The sequence below is a fragment of the Sminthopsis crassicaudata genome, chromosome 3 (genome assembly GCF_048593235.1).
Source record: "Sminthopsis crassicaudata isolate SCR6 chromosome 3, ASM4859323v1, whole genome shotgun sequence".
In the NCBI taxonomy this organism is placed as follows: Eukaryota; Metazoa; Chordata; class Mammalia; order Dasyuromorphia; family Dasyuridae; genus Sminthopsis; species Sminthopsis crassicaudata.
Window position 1 is genome coordinate 474,361,489 of NC_133619.1, and position 21,695 is coordinate 474,383,183.

At 34.2% G+C, this 21,695-nt stretch overlaps 1 protein-coding gene across 1 annotated transcript in view; it reads right to left on the reverse strand.

Annotated features, from left to right (window-relative positions):
• The window catches only part of RXFP2 (relaxin family peptide receptor 2), a 94,369-nt gene that overhangs the window by 27,878 nt on the left and 44,796 nt on the right, over positions 1-21,695 (reverse strand). Inside the window, exons 6-9 of the mRNA XM_074302219.1 lie at positions 9,655-9,726; positions 8,077-8,148; positions 6,513-6,584; positions 2,295-2,366 (exon numbers count right to left, since the gene is read on the reverse strand). Of these exons, the coding sequence (XP_074158320.1) occupies positions 2,295-2,366; positions 6,513-6,584; positions 8,077-8,148; positions 9,655-9,726 (288 nt within the window). The remainder of the gene's footprint in view (positions 1-2,294; positions 2,367-6,512; positions 6,585-8,076; positions 8,149-9,654; positions 9,727-21,695) is intronic.

Sequence of the window (21,695 nt, forward strand, 5' to 3'; positions counted from 1 at the left end):
TGGGAACTGTATGTGTGCAGGTAGAACGAGTTGCTACACTATGAAGCTCATTCAGGATCTTCTTCTTGGAGGCTCTCATGCCATAAAGAACAATTAGATGAAAAATTAGCATTTCCCCTTTTATTTCAGGATATTAGTCAGTTTAAATGAAATGCTGAAACTAAGAAGATGAAATTAAAAGTAATACTAAAATAAAATACTACACAAGCTCAAATAATTCAACTTTACAAATATAAGATGGAACTTGTATGGCTAAGAAGAATTTACGTGAAAAAGACTCATGGTTTCAAAAGATTAAAATTTCAACGTGAGTCAATATTGAGCAAAAAAAAATAATAATCCAACCTAGGCTCACAATTTTCTAGTGCAAAGGAGAGCACAGTCTTGTTATTCTCTACCAAGATCAGAACACATCCAGAAAATTATGTTTGATTCCTGGAACCACATTTTAGGAAGGAAGTGGATAATATAGACATCATCCAGAGTAGAGAGTCCAGGAAAATGAAGATAAGAGAAATCATGGCAGTTATTGTCTATTTCCAAAGATAATTAGGAAAAAAGGAAAATATGCTATATATTCTAAAACGTAGCAGCTTTCTTTCTGATGCAAAAATCTAGAAAGTGCAAGGCTGCCCATCAGTTGGAGAATGATTGAACAAGTTGTGGTATGCAGTTGTGCTAGGATACTACCATACTATAAGAAATGATGAGCTCAATAATTTTAGAAAAACATGGAAAGACCTGCACTAAATAATTAAGAGTAAAATGAGCAGAACTAAAAGAACACTGTATACAGGGACAGCAATATTTTTAAGAACTTTGAGTGAATAAGTTATTTTGACTACTATAAATATCCAAATTAATTACAATGGATCTATGAAGAAAGATGCTATCTGCATCTAGCAAAATAACTGATAATAGAAGTATATAAAATAGTTTTACATATAAACCTTTTTGTGCTGATGGTAGCCTTCTCTAGGTTGAGGGTTTGGAAGAGGGAAGAAAAAAAAGAAATTTACATGATAATTTTATTATTTGAAAGGAAAAGCAAATTGTGTATAATAGATTTTTGTTTCCTGTACAATCATTTTTGTTGTACTATGTTGTGAAAATGCTTATTTTATTCCATAAATTAAAAATAAAATAATAAATGGATTGCCATGCAAAGGGAAACAGACATTCTGTTGACCTTCAAAGACAAAACTAAAGTAATAAGTGAAGGATGAAAAGAAGCATATTTGATGGTTGGTTGTGTAGTCTAATTCCATTATTTTAAAGTCTAAGAAACTGGGAGGTTGTGACTTGCTCTATTTATATAGCATTCTATCTACTGTGCTACCTGGCAGCTCTAGAGTTCAGAAATATGTAGAGAAAAATACAAAGTGAAGATTAGAAATGGGAAAAATTAGAGTTCCCAATACAATGATACATATTTCATCTTATAATTATTGTTGAGATTTGGTAAGAGAGTAATCATGATTAGAATATATAACTGTAGAAGGATATAACTTATTCAAAAGGAAAAAAATAGTTTTTTTTAAAGGTGATTAAGTACTATTGTGTATCCTTACTCATATTCTACTTTGTTTTTTGTTTGAAAAGTTACAGTAATTTGAACAACACATTGTACATTTACAGGCTTTTGTCAAAGCAAGCAATTGAAACAGAAAGTAGAGATGAAAAATTAAAGGACATAACTGAGAATATTTTATTTGGTGGATATGTTAAAAGAGCAGCAATAAAATTTTTAAATATGAAGAAGAAAAATATATAAACATAGAAGGTGATATAAGCAGTTTTGTTATTGTCTTGATAAATTTCATATTTTGCTTTCTTAAAGTCAGAATTTTACAACATAATTTCTTTCTTCTTGCTTGTTTTTGGTATATTGAAATGTTTTTATTTCATGATTAAGTTCACAAATTTTAAAACTGTCTAGGGCAGTTAGATAGTGCCATAGATGAAGGAGATTCAAGTTCAAATCTGACCTCAGAAATTTTAGCTATGTGACTCTGGGTAAATCATTTAACCTTGTTTGCCTCACTTTCCTCATCTATAAAATGAGCCGGAGAAAGAAATGGCAAATTCCTCCAGTATCTTTGCCAAGAAAACACCAAATGAGATCACAAAGAGATGAACATGATTAATCAGTTCTAGACAATAACACCAACATAAATATTTACAGGTTTATTTTTTGTTCAAAGTTTGTTATTGTAAAGATAAAAATTTCATCACTTTACTTGTGATTTATTCGACTGAATGAATAAACAATTAGAACTTTAATGTTTACTTACATCCAGTTAAGATGAGGCATGTAGTTACACATCTCCTTGGGGAGGGCTTCCAAGTGGTTATTGATCATAGACCTTTATAAAAGGAATATATTAATTAGAAATAAAAATCTAATGTCCTCAAGCAAAACAAAAGAGCCTGAGAAGGAGTCATCAGATAGGTAGAAAGAAAACCAGGAGAAAGTGATAACCTGAAAACCTATGGAGAAGAGAATATAAAAAAGAGTAATCAATAATTAAAGGCTACAGAAGGATCAAGAAAAATAATGACTGAAAAAAGGCCATTGGATTTTACAACTAAAAGATCAGTGATTAACTTTGAAGAGAATAGTTTTGGTAGAATGATAAGATTGGAAACCTTTTTAAGTGGTTAAGAAGAGAATATATAGAGAGAAAATGGAGACACCTATTGTAAATGGCCTTTTTATTTAACTATAAAGAGCAGAAGAGATACAGGATGATAGTAGAGGCAGAAAGATCAAGTGAGTTTTTTTTTTTTTTTTTTAAGAATGCCCAATACTTGGGGATATATGTAGTAGGAAAGGAGCTAGTAGACAAGGAAACATTAGACATAAATGTTAGAGGACATAACAATGGAGGAAATCTGTTGGAGGAGACAGGATGGAACAGAATCTCTAGTGTTAGTGGAGTTGGAGAGCTTTGGTAAGCAGTGAGACCCCTTGTTTCTGTGAGATAAGGTTGAAGGGGGACATAAGTGGCAGAAGGCAATGGAGTGAAATTACAGACAAATTACAGAAGAGAGAAAAGATGGAGCTCTCAGCAAATGGCCTCAATTTCTTTCTTTTTTTTTTTTTTGTAAAAGATGAGGCAACGTTCTCATTTGAGAGATTAGGGATAGGAGGAGTCATGGAATATTTAAGAAGGTATGAAAGGGTTTGGAAGAACTATTGTGGATAAACTGATAAGAGAAGTATAGAAGTATTGGCCAGCAGAAGTGAGTGCTCAATTTAAGTTATGTATAATTAATTTGTTATGGATTCAGTAAAAATGGTAGCATGATTTTTTCTCATGTTTGTTTAGCCACATGTCTAAAAGGAGCAAATGCAGCAGATGGTGGGAATGATCCAGGTGAGGCTTGATGGGGCACAGTTCATGATATGATATGGAGTTTGTAGTTTTGAAATGGCTCACCAAGGACTCAGAAAAAAGAAAGGGAAAGGGAAAGAAAAAGGAATAAGCAATTTATTAAGCACTTATTAAGTTCCAGGTACAATGCTAAGCACTTCATAAATATAATCTGATTTTATCCTCACAACAAAGCTGAGAGGCAGATGAGGAGCTATGATGAGGAAAGTAATTGATATAGTGGATATGTCTTAAGAGAGAATTGAGGGGTTGAGGAATTATAAGGACATGGTGTAGAGGAAGAGAAAGATCTATAAAGTGAAGACAGAGACAGTAGCAAAGGTGGAGAGTTAATAAATTAGTTAGAGAAGGGAATTCTTGAATATGGTAGTAGTCTATTTGTGGCAAAATCAAGGGTATTTGGCTCTAGCAAAACTCTGAATCCATTAGCATTGAAAAATATAGTGTTAATTTTAATTTTTATTCATCCATTGGATGCCTCAGGGCAAACCACTTATCTTTTCTGAATTTTAGTTTTACATTTAAGTGTCAGAGACTGGACCACAACTCTGGTCTCTTAATCACAGGCCTTTTGTTCTTTCCATGACATATCCAGGAAAAATACAATGCCTTTGTCTTTCAAAAGATAATGGAGTAGGTCATGGAAAATGGGTAACTGAGAAAATGAGTAGTCAGGATGTTTGAGTTTGAGTTAATATGTATACTAAAGTCCCCTAGTATAAGGCAAATGTGAAAAGGATAACAAATTATGAGGCACAAACCAAAGTTATTATTGAGTCAGTAAAAAGAAAGATCTGGAGAACTGTAGATAATAAGTACTAGAATTTATATTGTATGGTAATATTGTATTGATAATAATTACCATTATTGTATGGTAATATGAATTATATGCATTTCAAAGGAATACAGGTTTCTGAGTGATAGAGGTAAAGAGAAAACCTGGAAGTAGCAATGGGGCGGAAGAGGTATTCCAACTCTCCAACTTTGACCTAAGGAAATGAGACAATGTACAGCTAATATTGGAAAGCCTGGTTAGGGAGGTTGTATCATTGAGGGGTAGGGGAAGAATCAGGTTTTAGTGACAGAAAGAATATGGAAGAAGTAGGAGAGGGGACTTTCCCTCAAGATTTAAAAGAAAAGCAAGTTTGTCTCTTAAGGAACAGACAATCCAGAGAGCACAGTGGAAGGAATGGGTAGTATTTGGTTGAGATTGAGGGTGGGAGGATTGAAAAGAATGGGAATAAGGAACTGTCTGGTGCAGGATGGGAAATAGTGTTTGGAAAGCTGATCTACAGAAGTTCAGAATCACTTGAATATGCAGGGTATGACAGATATGAAGATGTTCATCAATGAGTGGAAGTAACTATTCCTCTTCCCAGAGGAGGCTGGAAGATGAGATTGGAAACAAGTACAACATGCAATGGAAGGCACATGGTCATTTGGTCCCATGGGAGGTCCCATTTCACTACTCTGAAGATTGGAGATTAGTCAGAAGTTAGCACAGGTATAAATCCTACTCTCTACCAATTTCCCTCTTTTTTTCCCCAAGAGACATGTGAGAAAGCAGGAGAAGGCACAGAGTCAACAGAAAGTTTCATTTCCCTTCTCACTTTGAAATGGAGATCAGTGGGTGCAGTAAAAGGTAGAAATCTTGCTAGCAGGACTTACACATGCATATTTAAGGCTATCCCTGCTCCCTGTAGGAGTCTTGCCTCAGGGACACATGAAGTAGGAGGTAGTTGAACAGCTGGTAGATGTCAGATATAAAATTTAAACTCAGGTCTTCTCTGTGCCTGGGCCAGCTCTCTATCTTCTACCTCACAATGCCTTTTAAAGAGCTATTTTAGGATAAGAAAATAAATATTTTTGAACTGGTCTTTATCTGATATAATTGAAAAAAGAAGTACCAGACTTTGAAAAATAAACTAAGAATGGCTAAATGTGATATATAACCTGGGTCAAAGTACCATCTGGTTCAGTTTTATGAAATGAAACTACATAGCAAGGGAATGCTTAATTTCCAAGTTTTCAGGAACTCTGCTGGGAGTGGCATTCAAACTCAAGTGCCACAAAGAGAAAAATGTAAAGAAAATCATCTCTCATGCAGGTTAAGATGGAAGATATGATTCATAATAATGCAGCACTTACTTTGACATATGGACAAATAATATGTAATTTTTACAGTAAAGAAACATGCATTAATACTATGCATTAACAAAGACTGGAAAAAGTACAGTTTTCAGCAGGTTTTTGTTGGTTTTGTTTTGAAAGATAGAGGCATATTTTTCCTGGATATGTAGTGGAATTGAAATTGAGCTTAGAATTGAGAGACCAGAATTTTGGTTCAGTCTCTGACACTTATTGTAAAACTAAACTTCAGAAAAGATAAGTGATTTGCCCTGAGGCATACAGTGGATGAATGAAAATGAAAATGAAAACACATTTTTAAATGTTTATGGATTCGAGAGTTTTATAGAGCCAGATTTTTAAATTGGATCATTACATCTTGAAAATAGGCAAGTACTACAAATCAAAGGCTTGATTTATTATTTTGTTGCTTGTCTAGATGTAAGAAAATTATGGAGAAAATATCAATAATGAAGATTAAACTTAAGAGTATGTCATACATACATTTCTGCTCCCCAGACATCTGGTTGTTAAATATTTACCAATACATCCCTGAATATAGGTACTATCTATCTATCAGCACTATTGGGAGGAAAATGCTTTGCTTAAAGTGATTTGTGGGGACTATTTTCGGTTGTTTTCTTTGAAACTATGAAGAAAAATTGTGTGGGAGCCAGGATCTTCAGTTAAGCACTAAATAGATGAAAAATGGACACTGGTAGCCTGGCTAGCCAAGAAAAATAAGAGTACACCTCAAACCAAAATCAAATCAAAGTGGACTGAAAGAATATCAGTCATTGGGTTTGGGAAGAAAACAATTTATCCCCTCGGACTCTGATTCCCTTTATAGGGTGGTCAGAAGAATGGCATCAGTGAAGGAGATTTTGTGAAGTATGGACTTATTAATGAAAATGTTATTGAACCTCTGTAAATTTGAATCAGGTACTACTGATGGAGAAACAGATGGAGAAATGAATTTGTACTTACAAGAAAAACAAAGAATTTAATCCAATAAATAACTGCTGTGAAATTCTGGTTATTGGGTTGTCATCTAGAATTCTGACAAAAAAACATAATTAAGAAGTTTCAGTGTTAATGATACTTATAAATTGCAAAAAAAAATAGTATTAGAAAATAATTCTTAACAAGGGATAAATGATTCCTTTACTTTTTAAGTGTTGAACTGAAATTACATTTTATTTAGCATTTATGACTGGTCTATTTCCCCAAAGGGATCTGATGTCATTTGAGAAGCATAACCATTAAAAATAAAACTTTAAAAAAGGAACAAAGAAACAGATGGTGCTGGGCACCTATGGTAAGTTAATTACTACAATTACTTCCTAAATTTTGTTCGGCACTTTTAAGATAGCTAAATAAGAGTGGAAATGTATTGGTAGAAGTATATAGTGTTTTTCTTATAGGTTGTACAAGCAAATATTAGATAAGATGTTAAATAACTTCTACACAGTTTTTAGGGATGGATATGAGAGGAAAAAATAAAAGAAGTATACTCATATTCACAATGTATGAGAAAAACTCTAGCATTCATCCCTTTACTTTTAACTATGATGTCATTTCCCCCTCATTAGAAGACCAGAATCTAATCTCTCTTACTCTGGTACTAATGGATTAATATAATTATTTTGAAAGTAGGTAATATTTTGAGGAAACTTAAATCAGAGCTCCATAAGATTAGGGAGAAAGATAAATTGAAATTGAAAAGATAAATTGAAGTAGAAAGTTGTTTTTGGTACTATGTCATATTTTGAGGAAACCAAAATCAAAATGAGGAAGGGGAGGAAGTCCTCAGATCCCTTGTGCCTTTTTCTATTCCTGATAATGACAGAACTAGAACTTGGTAGTAGTGGCAGGGGAACAGATGTTAATTGTGAGGCTGCTTTGTAATGTTGGAGGTAGAGCCAGAAATATGGGACGTCTGATAGTAAATACAGTTCAAATCAACATAGTTCAACAAATATTTATAAAAGACTTACAGGGTGTAAGGCACTGTGATAGATGTTAGGGCTACACGGACAAAAACAAGATAGTTCTTGCCTTCAAGGAGTTTATATTCAACTTAAGATAGTTTACATTCTACTGAACATGCACTTTATTACGTTCTATATAGTGCTGTAAGTAAAGACAAAGTAATTTGGGAAGAGGTCAGTAACAATTGAGGGAATATAAGGAAATAAGGGAATCTTAAATTCTCAACAGCTCAGACAAGGCATCCCTAAATTTCTGGATACAACTATTATTTATCTGCATAGATATTTTCTTTCCTTCTATTTACTTTCTCTAATAGAATGTAAGCTACTGGAGGATAGGGGCTATCATTTTGCTTGTATTTGTATCTCTAGTGCTTGGCACAGTGCCTTTACCTGGCAAGTGATTGATTAATAAATACTTGTTGGTGTGACTTTGTAGAAGTCTAGATTATATGGAACCAAATAAATAAAAACGAATGACGTTACAACAAAAACAAAAAGCTACATGATGTCATGGTCCTAGAAATAATATTTGGGAAAATAGGAACTGGGATACTTACAGCCATGATAACTCATGTAAATCTTTAAATACTCCAGGCCTGAGATTGGTAATACAATTGTGACTGAGATACCTACAAATAGAACAACATGGAAGTCAATTGGAACCAGGATGACAGTTTTTATTTTCTTTTGTGTTAGAAAATGTTACTTATAATGGTGATGTTTTACCTATATAGTTATTGCTGAAAAGTCTGTGTTAATATAGTGCTCTGTGTATAACAGGATCTTGATAGAGTTTTGTTGGATTGAACCAAATTGAACAAAGATGGGGGGGAGAATCATGGAAATCATAGAATCATGGAAAATCACTCATTGTATATATTATTATTTTAGTGCCTTCTTTATGAGATGATCATTAACTTATCCTTCCTATATCTTGTTTCTATACAAAAGTTTGTCCCATTAAACTATGAGCTCTTTGAGAGAAGGGACTGTCTTTTGTATCTGCAGAGGTTAGCATTTTTCCTGGTATATAGTGGGCACTTAATAAATTATTTTCATCTTAATTTGAGTTTATAGAAGTGCTATTATTTAAAAATAAGGCAGGGCAAATATAATGCATCAGAATGGTTGGCTGTCCTTCCTTTTGAAGAAGGTCATTGACATCATGGGATGTCTTGATTTCCAGGTGAATTGGATTTAAGGGAGGCAGAGTTCCTAAGTCATGGAATCCAGTGGCAAGATAAAAATTAGAATCACTGGGAATGATCATGAATGGAGGGAATAATCTTGGAGTCTTTTCTGTCTGACCTAGTTCTAAAAGCATTCCAAAATGCGTGCTTCAGTCACCTTATTGACTATTGGAATAAATTGTTCTCATCTGTCCATTCTTTCAGAAGTCTTCACATGCTTGGGTAGACATCCCCCTAAATCACTGACCGATTTAAGAACAGTTAGTTATCCTCAGCCTGTGTATATCTGGGTATGGTCACTGTGCATGCTAGCGATTTTTGGAGCCATAGGTGAGAATTGGATGAGAGGTGGACGAGCAGCCCTGAGACTAGCCTGGTAAGTCCTTACACTGGAGATGCTGGTCCTCCCAGAATACTCCATATCCTTATTGGAACTTAGTAACTGGAGTACAAAGTCCAAGAGTTAGAAAGTAATCCCTCTGCTATACCTATTTCTAGTCTCATCCTTATTAGCACATCTAATCAGGGTCCCTGCATTTTAAGAAAGTGTGTTGACCTAAAGTTGTCCTTGAATTGAACAATAAAAATTATTATCACCCTGAGTCACTGGTTTAAAGAGAAAAGATTAAAAGAACTTTACTTTCCTAAAAATGGAAGAGACTTTTCTTCCTCAGTAAAAATTGAAATCCTTTATTTTTCATGTTTAGTGGCTAAGTAAATCATATGATCTTTTGCCAGATTTAAAATTTTTATTATCTAGTGTATATATATACATACATATATATATGTATGTATATATTTGTAAATATATGACATGTTATATATATTATATGCAGTATATATACATATAAACAGATATAGATAGAAAGATATATTTAGCATAGCTTTAGTCCTCCTTTTTTATTAAAATGATATACAGAATGTTCTGAAAAAAATGTTACTTACAACATTTGAAGTTTGTACAACCCGTAAAAAGTTTTCCTGGAAATATATTTAATACAGTTATACTGTAAAAATCTGTTAGAGATAAAACAAAAGAGCATTATGGTTATGTTTCACATGCTATATTTAAAATGTCTTTCAAATGTTGCTGTGAAGAAAGTACATTATAATGCTCAGCCATTCTACAAGTTTAAGTTGTTAGGATATGCATTCTGAAAAGAATATTTAACTTAGCTGCAAAAAAATGCAGATTCAAATAGTCTCTCTGATCATGCACCTCTCTCAATCTCTTCTAGACCCAGGTTTTTCATATTTTAAAAGCTAATGATATTAGTTTTGCCTTTCTTACAGGATTATTTTGAGCAAATCACTTTGAAATTTCAAAGTGTTATATAAATGTTAATTATTATTTTTCTTCTGGCCAGAATTGTGATGATCTAGCATGAACTTTCCCAGAAGGTCTTATGTAAAGATTACCCAGATTGTACTGTCTGAAGTCCTTGCTACTAGAAAGCCATAACTATGGTGCTTCGAATATTCTTCTTTGGCTCTGTCTAGTCCTCTCACAAATTAAATAATACAAGAGAAACAAGGTGGAGTAAGTGGAAAGAGCCTTGGATTTAGACACAGGAGAGCAGGGTTAAAATCTTGCCTTTGCCATTGATTAGTTATGTGAAGTTGGTTAAATCATTCTTTTTTTTTTTTTTTTTCTGGACCTTATTTTCTTTATCCGTAACACGATGGGGTTGGCCTAAAGCCTCCTCCCCCTTGCCTCCCCAAAACATAAACCACTACAGGAAGCTCTTGCACCAAGAATTCACACATATACACACAAAATACTTGCAAATACTGGTGGATTAGAATAGGCTGTTCACATTATGTAGGCATGAGTATCAAGTAATGCCTGACATATAGTATTATTAAATAAATAATAGTATCAAGCAATCAATAAAAATAGGATTATAAGGAAAAATAAGAACACAGAGAAATCACCCCTGCCCTCAAGGGGAGAGGAGTCAAAATGCATATAAATAGGTACATAAATGACATAAGGTAACCTTAGACAAAAGTTATCTTATGAAAGGCAGCAGAAGTTGAGGGGGTTGAAAAGGAATTTTATTGGAAAGTGGCATTTTAAGTGAGGAGGGAGATAACTGTAGGTGTGGTGAATGTCAAGGTGCTGACATGAGAATTGGGGCATCTTCTGTGAGGAAGAGCAAGTAGACCAAGAAGTATATGAATTATAGAGAGGGTAGAGAAAATGTAAGAAGATTAGGAATGTAGGAAAACATCGTTTGTGAAGGGCTCAACCCACTACACACTGAAGAATATGTTTATTTAATTATTTTATTTATTTACATTTACTTAATTTATTTTATTTTGTTATTAGTTTAATTTAATTATTTATTTTTACTAAGGCATTAAATAAACTTTTGGTTAGTCTCCCTCATTCAAGTCTTTGCCCACATCATTCTATCCTTCTGTTCATTTTCTCTCTCTCTCATTTCCTCCCAACACAATAAACTTCAATTCTCCCTGTTACCTCCAGGTTCTATAACCTGCTTCTCTCTTATCTTCCTAATCTTCTTACATTTTATTCTTCCATCATGTCCATAATCCAATGACACTGGCTCTTTTGCTATTCCTTACACATGATACTCCATCTCCTGACTGAGCATTTTCACTGATCTTCCTCCATGCCTAGAACTATCCCCTTCTCATCTTTGTTTCCTGTAAGATTAAAAAAAAATCATTTCCTATAGGAAGCCAACTCTTAAATCTATTGCCTTTTCACTGTTGAATTTTTCCCAAGTTATCCTGCATATATTTTATTTGTATAAAGTTTGTATATTGTTTGCTCCATTAGATTGAGCTCCTTGAAAGCAGGGACTATCATTTTATCTTTCTTTTATCACAGCCCTTAGCACAGTACTTTACATTAATGTTTGAGGAAATTTGAGAGAATCTTCCTTAGACAATTCAAATGAAAGCCATTCAGTTTTATGGCATGGTACAGGTAAACTCTCTAGGTTTCACAGGCATACAACAATTATGCCAGTACAATAGCTCTTCAGTCTGGTAGTCAGTCTGATACTTCTCTCCCATCCTTTCCTTTCAGCCTTCCAAACACTGAGCTAGCTCTGTCAATGAGTGAGTCAAGCTCATTATCAATGTGGACATTCCTGGAAAGTATACTGCCAAGGAAGTGAATTTATCTACAGCATTTAAAACTTCACTATTTGTTGTAACTGATGGTTCCACATATGGTTGGTGTGGTGCTGGCTGATGGAATACCTACTGTTTTTGGTGTTAATTGTTAGACCAAAAATTAGCACAAGCAGCAGAGAAGTGATCCATACTTTGTTTTGTCTTACCTTCAGAGACTGCATTGAGTGCACAATTCCAAAATTAAAGTGAAGGAAGTATTTGTTCTTGATTTTTTGTTTGTAGATGATTGTGCCTGGCATTAATAAATGTTTCATGATTGACTAGCTATTTATTAGGGAGCTCTTGAAATTTCCTGAATAAATGGGGGAAGGGAGTGGTATGCCATATCTGATCTGAGTTTTAGGAAAATATTGGTGACAATAGTATGTTGGAAAGACTTGGTCCTACTGAGCCAATCTGCTGAAAATTTGTGTATAGCATATTTACATCTCAGAGTTCTTATAAATGAAATATCAAATTTCTCCTTTTATCAATATGAGGGAACAGTGAACATTATTATTCCTGTTTTATAGAAGAAACACGTAAAGTACACAAAAGTTAAAGGAATTGTTCAAAGTCATACAGTGAATAGTAACTGGGCTGGGAATAGAACTCCAAATTTCTTATTCTAAATTTTTGGTTCTGTCTTAAGTCTAATCACTTAACAATTGACAATTGATGCAATAATAATATGGTTAAGATTACTGAACAATCAATTTAAATTTGCATGCAAAATTGTATATTATAGCTGACAGTGTTTTTATCACATTCATTTGCCAATCTAAAAGATCCATGAAGGTGGGAATATGTTATATCTGTACTTTGAAGTTCCCTGAGTGTGTAGAGAACAATACTCTTTATACTCTGATGCTCAATAGATGTTTAGGGTATAATATTGGATCTCTGATCCTCCAATATGAGGTTAACATTTAGAGCCTGGAAATCTCCTTTAAGCTAGTAGATATACATAAATAAATTCTTGACTGCTTAAAATAACCTTGAAATTGCTCCATTGGGCTTATTTCTCTCTCTGTATTCTGTACTTCATACTTGATGCTATCCCTTCATCCAGGTGCTGAGCACTCTGGGAATTCCAAAACCCAGAGAATTTCCAATGATCACTGCTTTGCTTAGACAAATAAAAGCTGTTCCAGGCAGAGTCTATTAAAGGCAGATGTAACCTTGACCTCTTATCATAATAAAGGGCCAAAATCATGAATTTTTTTGAATGACTGCCAGATTTGCTTTGATTTCAGTTGCCTTCCCCCAAATATTATGATGATTTATCTCTGCACTACTACAACAGGACAGCTAGGTGGCACAGTGGACAGAGTACTAGGTCTGGGATCAGGAAGATTTCTTCATGAATTCAAATCTGGCCTTAGATATTTATTAGCTGTATGACTCAGGGCAAGTCACTCAACTCTGCCTCAATTTTTAATCTGTAAAATAAGTTTGAGAAGGAAATGGCAAATTACTCCATCATGTTTGCCAAGAAAACTCCAAAATGAGATTTGCCAAAGAGTCCAACATGACTCAACAGCAACACTATAATACCAAATTGAGAACCACTGGTCAAATAAAATCTCTTTAAAAGAAGCTTTTTGTATCTGGAATTTGATTATATTGTGAGTTGATTACTATTTTTATAATGCTATAAAACATCACATTTCTATAGTACAGAGAAAACCTTGTTCTTTTCACTCCCCATCATTAAGCCTCACCAGTATTGGAGTGAGATACTCCCATATCTTGGAACCACAGAATTTGAGGATCAGAAGGGATCATCCAGGGCAACCCATATGAGAATGAAAGATTCACTAAAACATACCCAATAAACAGGCATCCAGGATGTATTTGAAGACATCAAATGAAAGGAAATCTATCATCTCGAGGTATCATTCTATTTTGAGGCAATTTGAATTATTATAAAATTTTTCCAGCATCAAGTCTAAATTGGCCTCTGCAATTTCTATCCATTTCTCCTAGCTTTGTCCTTTGGGGTCAAGCAGAAAAATTATAATACCTCCTCTACATAACAGCTCTTTAAAAACTTGAAAATAGTTATTAGATTTCCCCCCCTGAGTCTTCTCCAAACTAAACATCTCTAATACCTTTAGCCAGTCTTCATATGATTAACTCCAGCTGCCCTCTTTGGATATTTTCTAGCTTTTAAATTTCCTTCTTATCCAGTAGTGGCCTGAAACAAACATAATACTGCAGATCAGGTCTGATGAGAGGAGAGTAAAGTGAATTTGTCACCTCTCTATACTGAGAAAATCTCTGCTGCATCACATCACTGACCCATATTGAGTTAAGTATTTACTAAAATTCCCAGAGCATTTTCATAACAATTTCTGTTGAATCATGCTTCACATATTACATATATATATGCTATCTTTACATATATATATATATATTTGTATATATACACACACACACACATATATATATATATATATAATATGTATATAAAGATAATTTTATACCCAAATACAAGATTTTGCATTCATCCATTTTGACTTTCATCTTATTAGATTCAACCCACTCCAAGATCCTATTGGGTACTTACTGTGTCATGTCCTGTGTTAACTACCTCTTCTAGCTTTGTATCATTTGCTAATTTGATAAGCATGCTATATTAATACTATATCACCACTAAAAATATACTTTGATTCCAGGTATTTGACCAGTTTGAAATCTGCCTGTATTATTTTCTAATCTATTTCTCTCAATTTTCTCCATGAAAATAGCATGAGATATTTCATCAAATGTCTTATTAAAACTTAGGTGAATTATGTCCACTGCATTTCCCTCATCTACTCATTTAGCAATCTTATCTTGTCAAAAAAAAGAAAATGAAGCCAAATTGGTATTATTGTTGCTAAACCTGATGTTGGGAAAACCAAGCTACCTCTTTGTAATGACCAGCTATATATATATATATATATATATATATATATATATATATATATACAGAGAGAGAGAGAGAGAGAGAGAGAGAGGTTTACTAATTATCTCTTTAGTAATCTCTTCTAAAATTTAGTCTGCAGACTCTATTTTCTTCACTTTAAAAAAAATCAGGAAAATATTGTCCCTTCTCCTAGCTCTATTTCCCATGATTTTCCAGACATTGCCATCAGTGGCTCAGCAATTAGTTCTGCTAATTCTTTCAGATCCTAAGAATATATCATCCATCTAGTCCAGGTGACCTAATTCAGCAAGGGCAGCCCTTAGGTGCTCTCTTGTGTCCTTACTTAGCTTGTGTCTCATTCCCTGTTAGTTATTTGTATTTTGTAATTTGTAATTTTGTAATTTGTAAAAGTCATTCTTTTTGACAGAGAAAACAGAAACAAAACACAAATTTAGTAGTTTTGTCTTCTATTACTAGTTATCATTATCTTTGCCCATCCCAAGCAAACATCCTTTCCCTTCTTTTAACAGCCTTTTTTCTCCCAATGTAGTTAAGTCCACAAGCATTTATTAAGCATCTTCTATACCAGGCATGGGCCCAAGTGCTGGAGAATTAAAAAAAAAAAAGGCTAAAACTTACCCCTACTCTTAAAGGAATTCACAGTGTAAGTAAAAAGACTACAGATAAATTTTTTCATAAATGTCTAAAATTCAGACATGGATAAAATGTGATTACAAAGGTCAATGTCAATTTTCGTGTTTACAGAATACTAGTAAAAGGAATTATAAATTAAAAAGTTAATTATATAAATTTTTATAACAGAAATTGGAAGAACATAACATGGGTGACCTGTGGTGCCCCTTAAACATCGAATTCATTATTACCTGTGGTAGTTACATTTCATTAACAGTAAATGCTTTCCAAAAGCCTATCCATTTTTTTTTCATCTTTTAAGATCTTGACAAAATGGGCAATTCTCTGCATTATTAATTTAACCTTCCACACATTCAAACTCTGGCCAAAGCGTTTTCCCAAGATACAATGTTGTCCTTCCATAATCCTGCCTTTGCTATCAAGTAATTTTCTTTGTTAAGAATGCCTTGTTCCTTTCCCTCTCTTCAAACTTTGTTTTGCTCTCCCCCACAATACTTGTTTTGTGATATTATGTATTATGCATAATAATACATGTTTGTGTCTTACACTTAGGCTAAAGCTTTATGAGCAGTGGGATAACCTTCTTATTTTTTAATCTCCCAAAACATTTTGCTTGATGATCTACATATTAGGCATTAATAAATACTCATTATTCTCTGGTGTGGAAGTACACACGTATAATCTCAGTTGCAAGGTAAATTGAGGCTGGAAGATCTCTTGAACTCAGGAGTTTTAAATTGTATTGAGCTGTGCTGATCAGGTGTAGCTACTAAGTCCAACATGGGTATAATGGGATCACAGAAAAGAAAATGCATGCAGGAGGGCTATCAGGCTGCCTTAGGAGGGGGCAAATAACTTCAGGTCCAAAACAGAACAGATAAAGCTTCTGTGTTGGTCTGTAGTTGGTCTGGCTATGAGTAGCTTCTGAACCTTCATAATGAATGAGATAGGGAGATTCAGTCTTGAAATTAGAAAAATAGAAAGATAGATAAAAGTTAGATAGATTTTGATACATTAATAGAATCATGGTTAGATGAACAGACAGACAACTAAATTTTCAATGCATATATGACTGAAGTTAGTGTTTGTATCTACTCTAGAGAAGTAAAGCATAGAATGAATGAATGAACTAATTATATGCCAAGTACTGCATAGTTTTGGATATTTAATCTGGATAATTTAGATTGACACACCATGTCCTCCTTAGTATAGATATGCATCTCTCTGTGTCTTTGTGGGTGTCTCTCTCTGTGTCTCTTTCTCTATATGTATATACATACATGTATTTATCTATCTATTTATCTATACATATATATGCATACACACACACACACACACACACAAAGTTTTATAGCTGGAAAGGACCTTGAAGGCCATCATGTTCAACCTTTTCATTTTTACATATGAGGATACTGAGACAAAGATTAATTGATTTTCTCAGGTTAGAACAGCTAGCAAGTGATTTAGTTGAGATGTAAGCTCAGGGCTTCCTAACGCCAACCAGTAGTCTATCTGCTCTACCATACTTTGGAACCTGAATTAGTTGAATTGCTTCCATCATTTTTCATTTTAGCTGACCATGATTCAGCAAGCTCTCACAGGGTGTGGGACTATCTTTATTTTCATTTTTCCTACAGTTCCTAGCATGCTAAACTGCACAAAATATAATTATTCCCCACTAATAAACATTTATTTGAAGTAAGTTGAATTATCAATCATCCCATACAAGAAGAGGTGACATTGAAATTACCTCCTTCCTCAGAAGAATGGAAAAGGACTCAGATTAGAATGTCTCACTTTTATTTGATTCTGTAATAGCCCCTTCTTCCTTTCTGGAAGAAGAGTTTAGTCTGGGTATAGGAAAATGTGAACACAGAAAACTAGCAAATAGTTGCAAATAGGTAGTCAACAGTATAGAGTGACTGAGCTCACTCAGGTCTCAGTTCAAATCTAGCTACAGATATTTACTAGCTATGTGACCTGTGCAAGTCACTTAATCTTGTTTGCCTCAGTTTCCTCATCTGTAAAATGGGGAGGATAATAATATCACCTATCTTGCAAGGTTTTGTGAGTCTCAAATGAAATAATATTTGTAAAATCCCTTAGCATAATGCTTGGTACATAGTGCTATGTCAAAGCTTATTTTCCTTTCCTAGTGGACTCTTTTAAATCACAAGGAAGAAATAAGGTCATTTACTACACTGTGTGTTGAAAGCATTTACTAAAAATAGCTCCTTGGTTCATGTATTCTGACTGTTTCAGCTGTCAAGACTTTTTCAAGCAGAAACACTGGGAATTTATGTACCTGAAACTAAAGTAAATAAATGTTTTAATGGTATGCATGTTCATAGGCTGGCTATTTTTTATGACAAACATTTGATATTCAGAAGCTGGCTCCAGACTACTTCAAATATATTTTCTTGTTAGTGGTCACATATAACAAGAGTCTAGTGTATTATGTTGGAGTTTTTTTAATTTACATAAAGGTCTGTGTCATATGGAAGAAGAGAACTGCTGGTTGGTTTCCATGGCAGCAGTGATAAAGCATTACAGTCAGCCCTACAGATTTTCCCTTTCTGAAAGGTCATCAGGAAAAAAGTGCCATTTTTGTTAGAAGGTTCAATAAGACTTAGCATTTTTAAAGATGCTTTTAATAAATGGCTTGGCAGGGACTCTCATTGTTTGGACTCTAAATACATTTATTTGACATTTAAAACTTCACCTTGATTTAATTACTTTTAGATAAAAAAAATATCTCCCAAAAAGACCTCTTCTCTAATACATGTGTGTGTATGTATAAAAGCATCAGATATGGAATTAAATAACACTAAAGAAATCTTCAGTGATCAAACATCACCTACTTCAGAAATCCAGAGCAACTTTTATGTGTGTTTTTATGTGTAGCTCAAAAACCTCAAATGGCTTCCCATAATCTAGGTGGTCAAATCTAAAACACTTGGCCTGGCATTTCATAACTTGACACCAGCCTAAAGTGGATGGAGCTTTTGACCTGAAATCAGGAAGATCTGTGTTCAAAACTAACTGCAGATATTTATTAGTTGTAATTTTTATGTTTAGGGCAAGTGACACAAAACACATGGGACATGAGACACTGATAAATGGTGAAAGCACAAAGACCTTTGGGTGCTGGCATAAGGTCCTATTAGAGAGGTTCCTGAAATGAATCTATGTGTATATGTGTCAGGGCATTTTTGGAGAAAAGCTCACCTTAACTAGTGACCTAGATTCTATTTTAACTAATTATTCTTGATAAATGCATGTTAAACTCTGTTGTTTCTACATTGCTGAAGTGCTTCAAGTGCTTTCAGTGTCATTTAATCTGGTGTCTTGGAAATTCCAGTTTCCTTGACTTAGGTCCAATTAGTTGTTTTTGATTTTGAACCAATTTTTAGTCATTTCTAACCCCATTTTAGGGTTTCCTTGGCAAAGATACTAAAGTGGTTTGCCATTTCCTTCTCTAGCTCATTTTACAGATGGGGAAACTGAGACAGAATTAAGTGACTTGTCTAGGTAAGTCACAGCTAGTACATGTTTGAGGACAGATTTGAACTCAGGAAGATGAGTCCTCCTAATTCCAAGACTAGCACGGAAGCCTAACTAGCACAGTGCCTGGTATAGAATAAAGGCTCAACAAATGCTTGTTGCTGCTGCTACTGGTGATTGCTGCTTAATCTCATATCTCATGAGGATATAAAAGTATCAAAAGCTCCATTGTTCTGTTTAGTTGCTGTCATGTTGAAAGAATCATCCATAAAGCCTTTGATCAATTACTCCAAATAGATTATTTAAATTGAGTTCTAGAAAACCCAATTTTGAAATATGAGATGTGCCTTGGAAATTCTTATATTATACCCAAGTGGTACTTCAGAAATTCACTTCAAATAAAATAATAAAAACAAATTGCAAGTGAACACCTGACTTGGGAGAGAAAGTGTTGTGCCTCAGTTTCCCTAAATTGTTCTGCCTAGTTCCTTGAATTATTTTGCCTCAATCCTCTGGTTGCAACCCTCCTTTCTGACCATTAGTACTGAGATAATTATGGCTGGAAGCCCTAACCATTAGCACTCCATAAATTGCAGATAAGTTACTTAGAGATATGTAAGCATATCTCTTGTTCCAGACTTTCTGTCTCTAGTTTGACTACCTCATTCACTCCCAATTTATCAGAATTTATGGTCCTCTACCCCCCAATCTTTCAGAACCAAATTGATTCCTGAGCTCACCAATGTTTGGATGACACCCCTTGCCTTTGTCTCCCCTGATCTCTAAAGCCATATAAAAATCCTTGGAATCTTGATAAGATGCTGAATTCTTTGATACAAGTCCAATTCAGCTCTAGGGAACAAATGGATTCTTCTCTGCCCCCCCCTCCCGACAATCTCTCCCTCTCAGAAATTCAAATAAAATACTAAAAACTCTTTAATCTCTATCTTGACTCAGTTTCTCCATTATTACAAGAGATTAATTTATTTTCTGACTTTGTGCTTCTCACACTTTGGTAGGCATAGAGATCTAATCCATGAACCTAATATAATGTAACAGCATAAATTAAGGGAGGAGGTGGCCCAGTACAATGGAAAAAAAAAAAAAAAAAAAAAAAGCTTCGCTATGAAGATGAACTAAAAGGAAGTGAGATATTTAACTAGAGTCCCCCCTCAGGGGCTCAAAAATTTTGAAAGGCTATATATGCAAGAAGGATACAGACAGATTCAGTTTATTCTCTATTTTCAGAGGCTGGCCAAATACTTGACAGAGGAGCAAATGCTCTAATGTCCAGCAATGATTGCAAAGGGTCAGAAGCACCCAGAATTCTAGCCTCAGCTCATTTGCATTCTCCCATTTCTATTTAAGTGCATGAGTTGACTCCTATACCTGGAATACATTTGTCCATTCAGCTTTGGTTGCTGGAAGTCTATCTCTTCAGCTTGTACCTCAATCCACCTCAATGTACCTTACCCAAAGGTCTCCAGAAGAAAGTGCTCTCTCCCTTTCAGATCTTCCTAGAATACTTAGTTTTGCTTTGTCAGTGGCCCTAACATAGCCCATCTTGTCATCATGTTTATGCATTTGTCATCCATTGCTCATTAAATTTTAGATTTTGGGAGAGACTTTACAACTTTGTATTCCTAGTATGCAATCCAGTGGTTTGCATATAGAAGCTGCTTAAGATAAGTTTGTTGAAATGAATAGTTCCTAATTTAAATGTTACCTTTTCACATTCCCTAAATATGAGAAACAACATTGCAGAAATGATTTGTGAATGGGATGAAATGGGAAGGACTAGATGATCCCTAAGGTCACTTTCAATTCTACAATTCGTAGAAATCTAATAAAAGTAATCCTTCTATTATAGTTGGAAGACGTGGATAATAATTCCAAATCTCAATCACTAGGCTATGTGAAAATTCCTGTGTGTATGCCTAAGTTTTCTCATCTGTAAAAATGAGGGGATTAAAAAATATAACATCCAATGCCTTTTCCAAAATTCTATTTTTCAAAAATTTGTATTTTCATAAATTTCATTTATTTGTAGTATATTTAGATGTGGATTTTGCTCTAATCCTTTTTTCACCTGGACCACTGTAATAGCTTTCTGATTGGTTTTCTGTTTGCAATTTCTCCCTTTTCCATTCCATCTTTCATGTAGCTACCAAATTAATACTACTAAAACATAGATTTAACTATGCCAACTTCTTACTCACAGTCTCCAATAACTCCCTATTGCTGCTAGAGTAAAAACAAAACAAAACAAAACATTTAGCATGATACTAAAATCCTATTCATGTTTCTTCCCTCCCAAGATTCTTCAGTCTTGACTTATTGCCTAGTCTTCAGATATGACATTGGAAGCTGATTGGCACAGGTGGGATTGAAGTCAGGAATCTGACCTCAAACACTTACTAGCTATATGATCTTGGGCAAATCACTTAAGCTTATTTGCCTCAGTTTCCTCATCTGTAAAATGAATTGAAGAAGGAAATAACAGATCACTCCAGTGGTCTTTGTCAAGAAAACCCCCAAATGAGATCCAGAAGAATTGGACACAATGGAAATTACTGAAAAACATCAATGAAGATATATTAAATTGAATCTTCTCTCTATTCTCTACCTTGGAAGACTTCATTCAAGTCTGGAATGTGCTTCTTCCTTTTCCTTCTCTCTGCACTGCATAACCCTTAGCTTCTTTCAAAGCAAGTGCAGATAGCATTTTCTGCATGAGTTTTTCCTGACGTACCTAACTATTAGC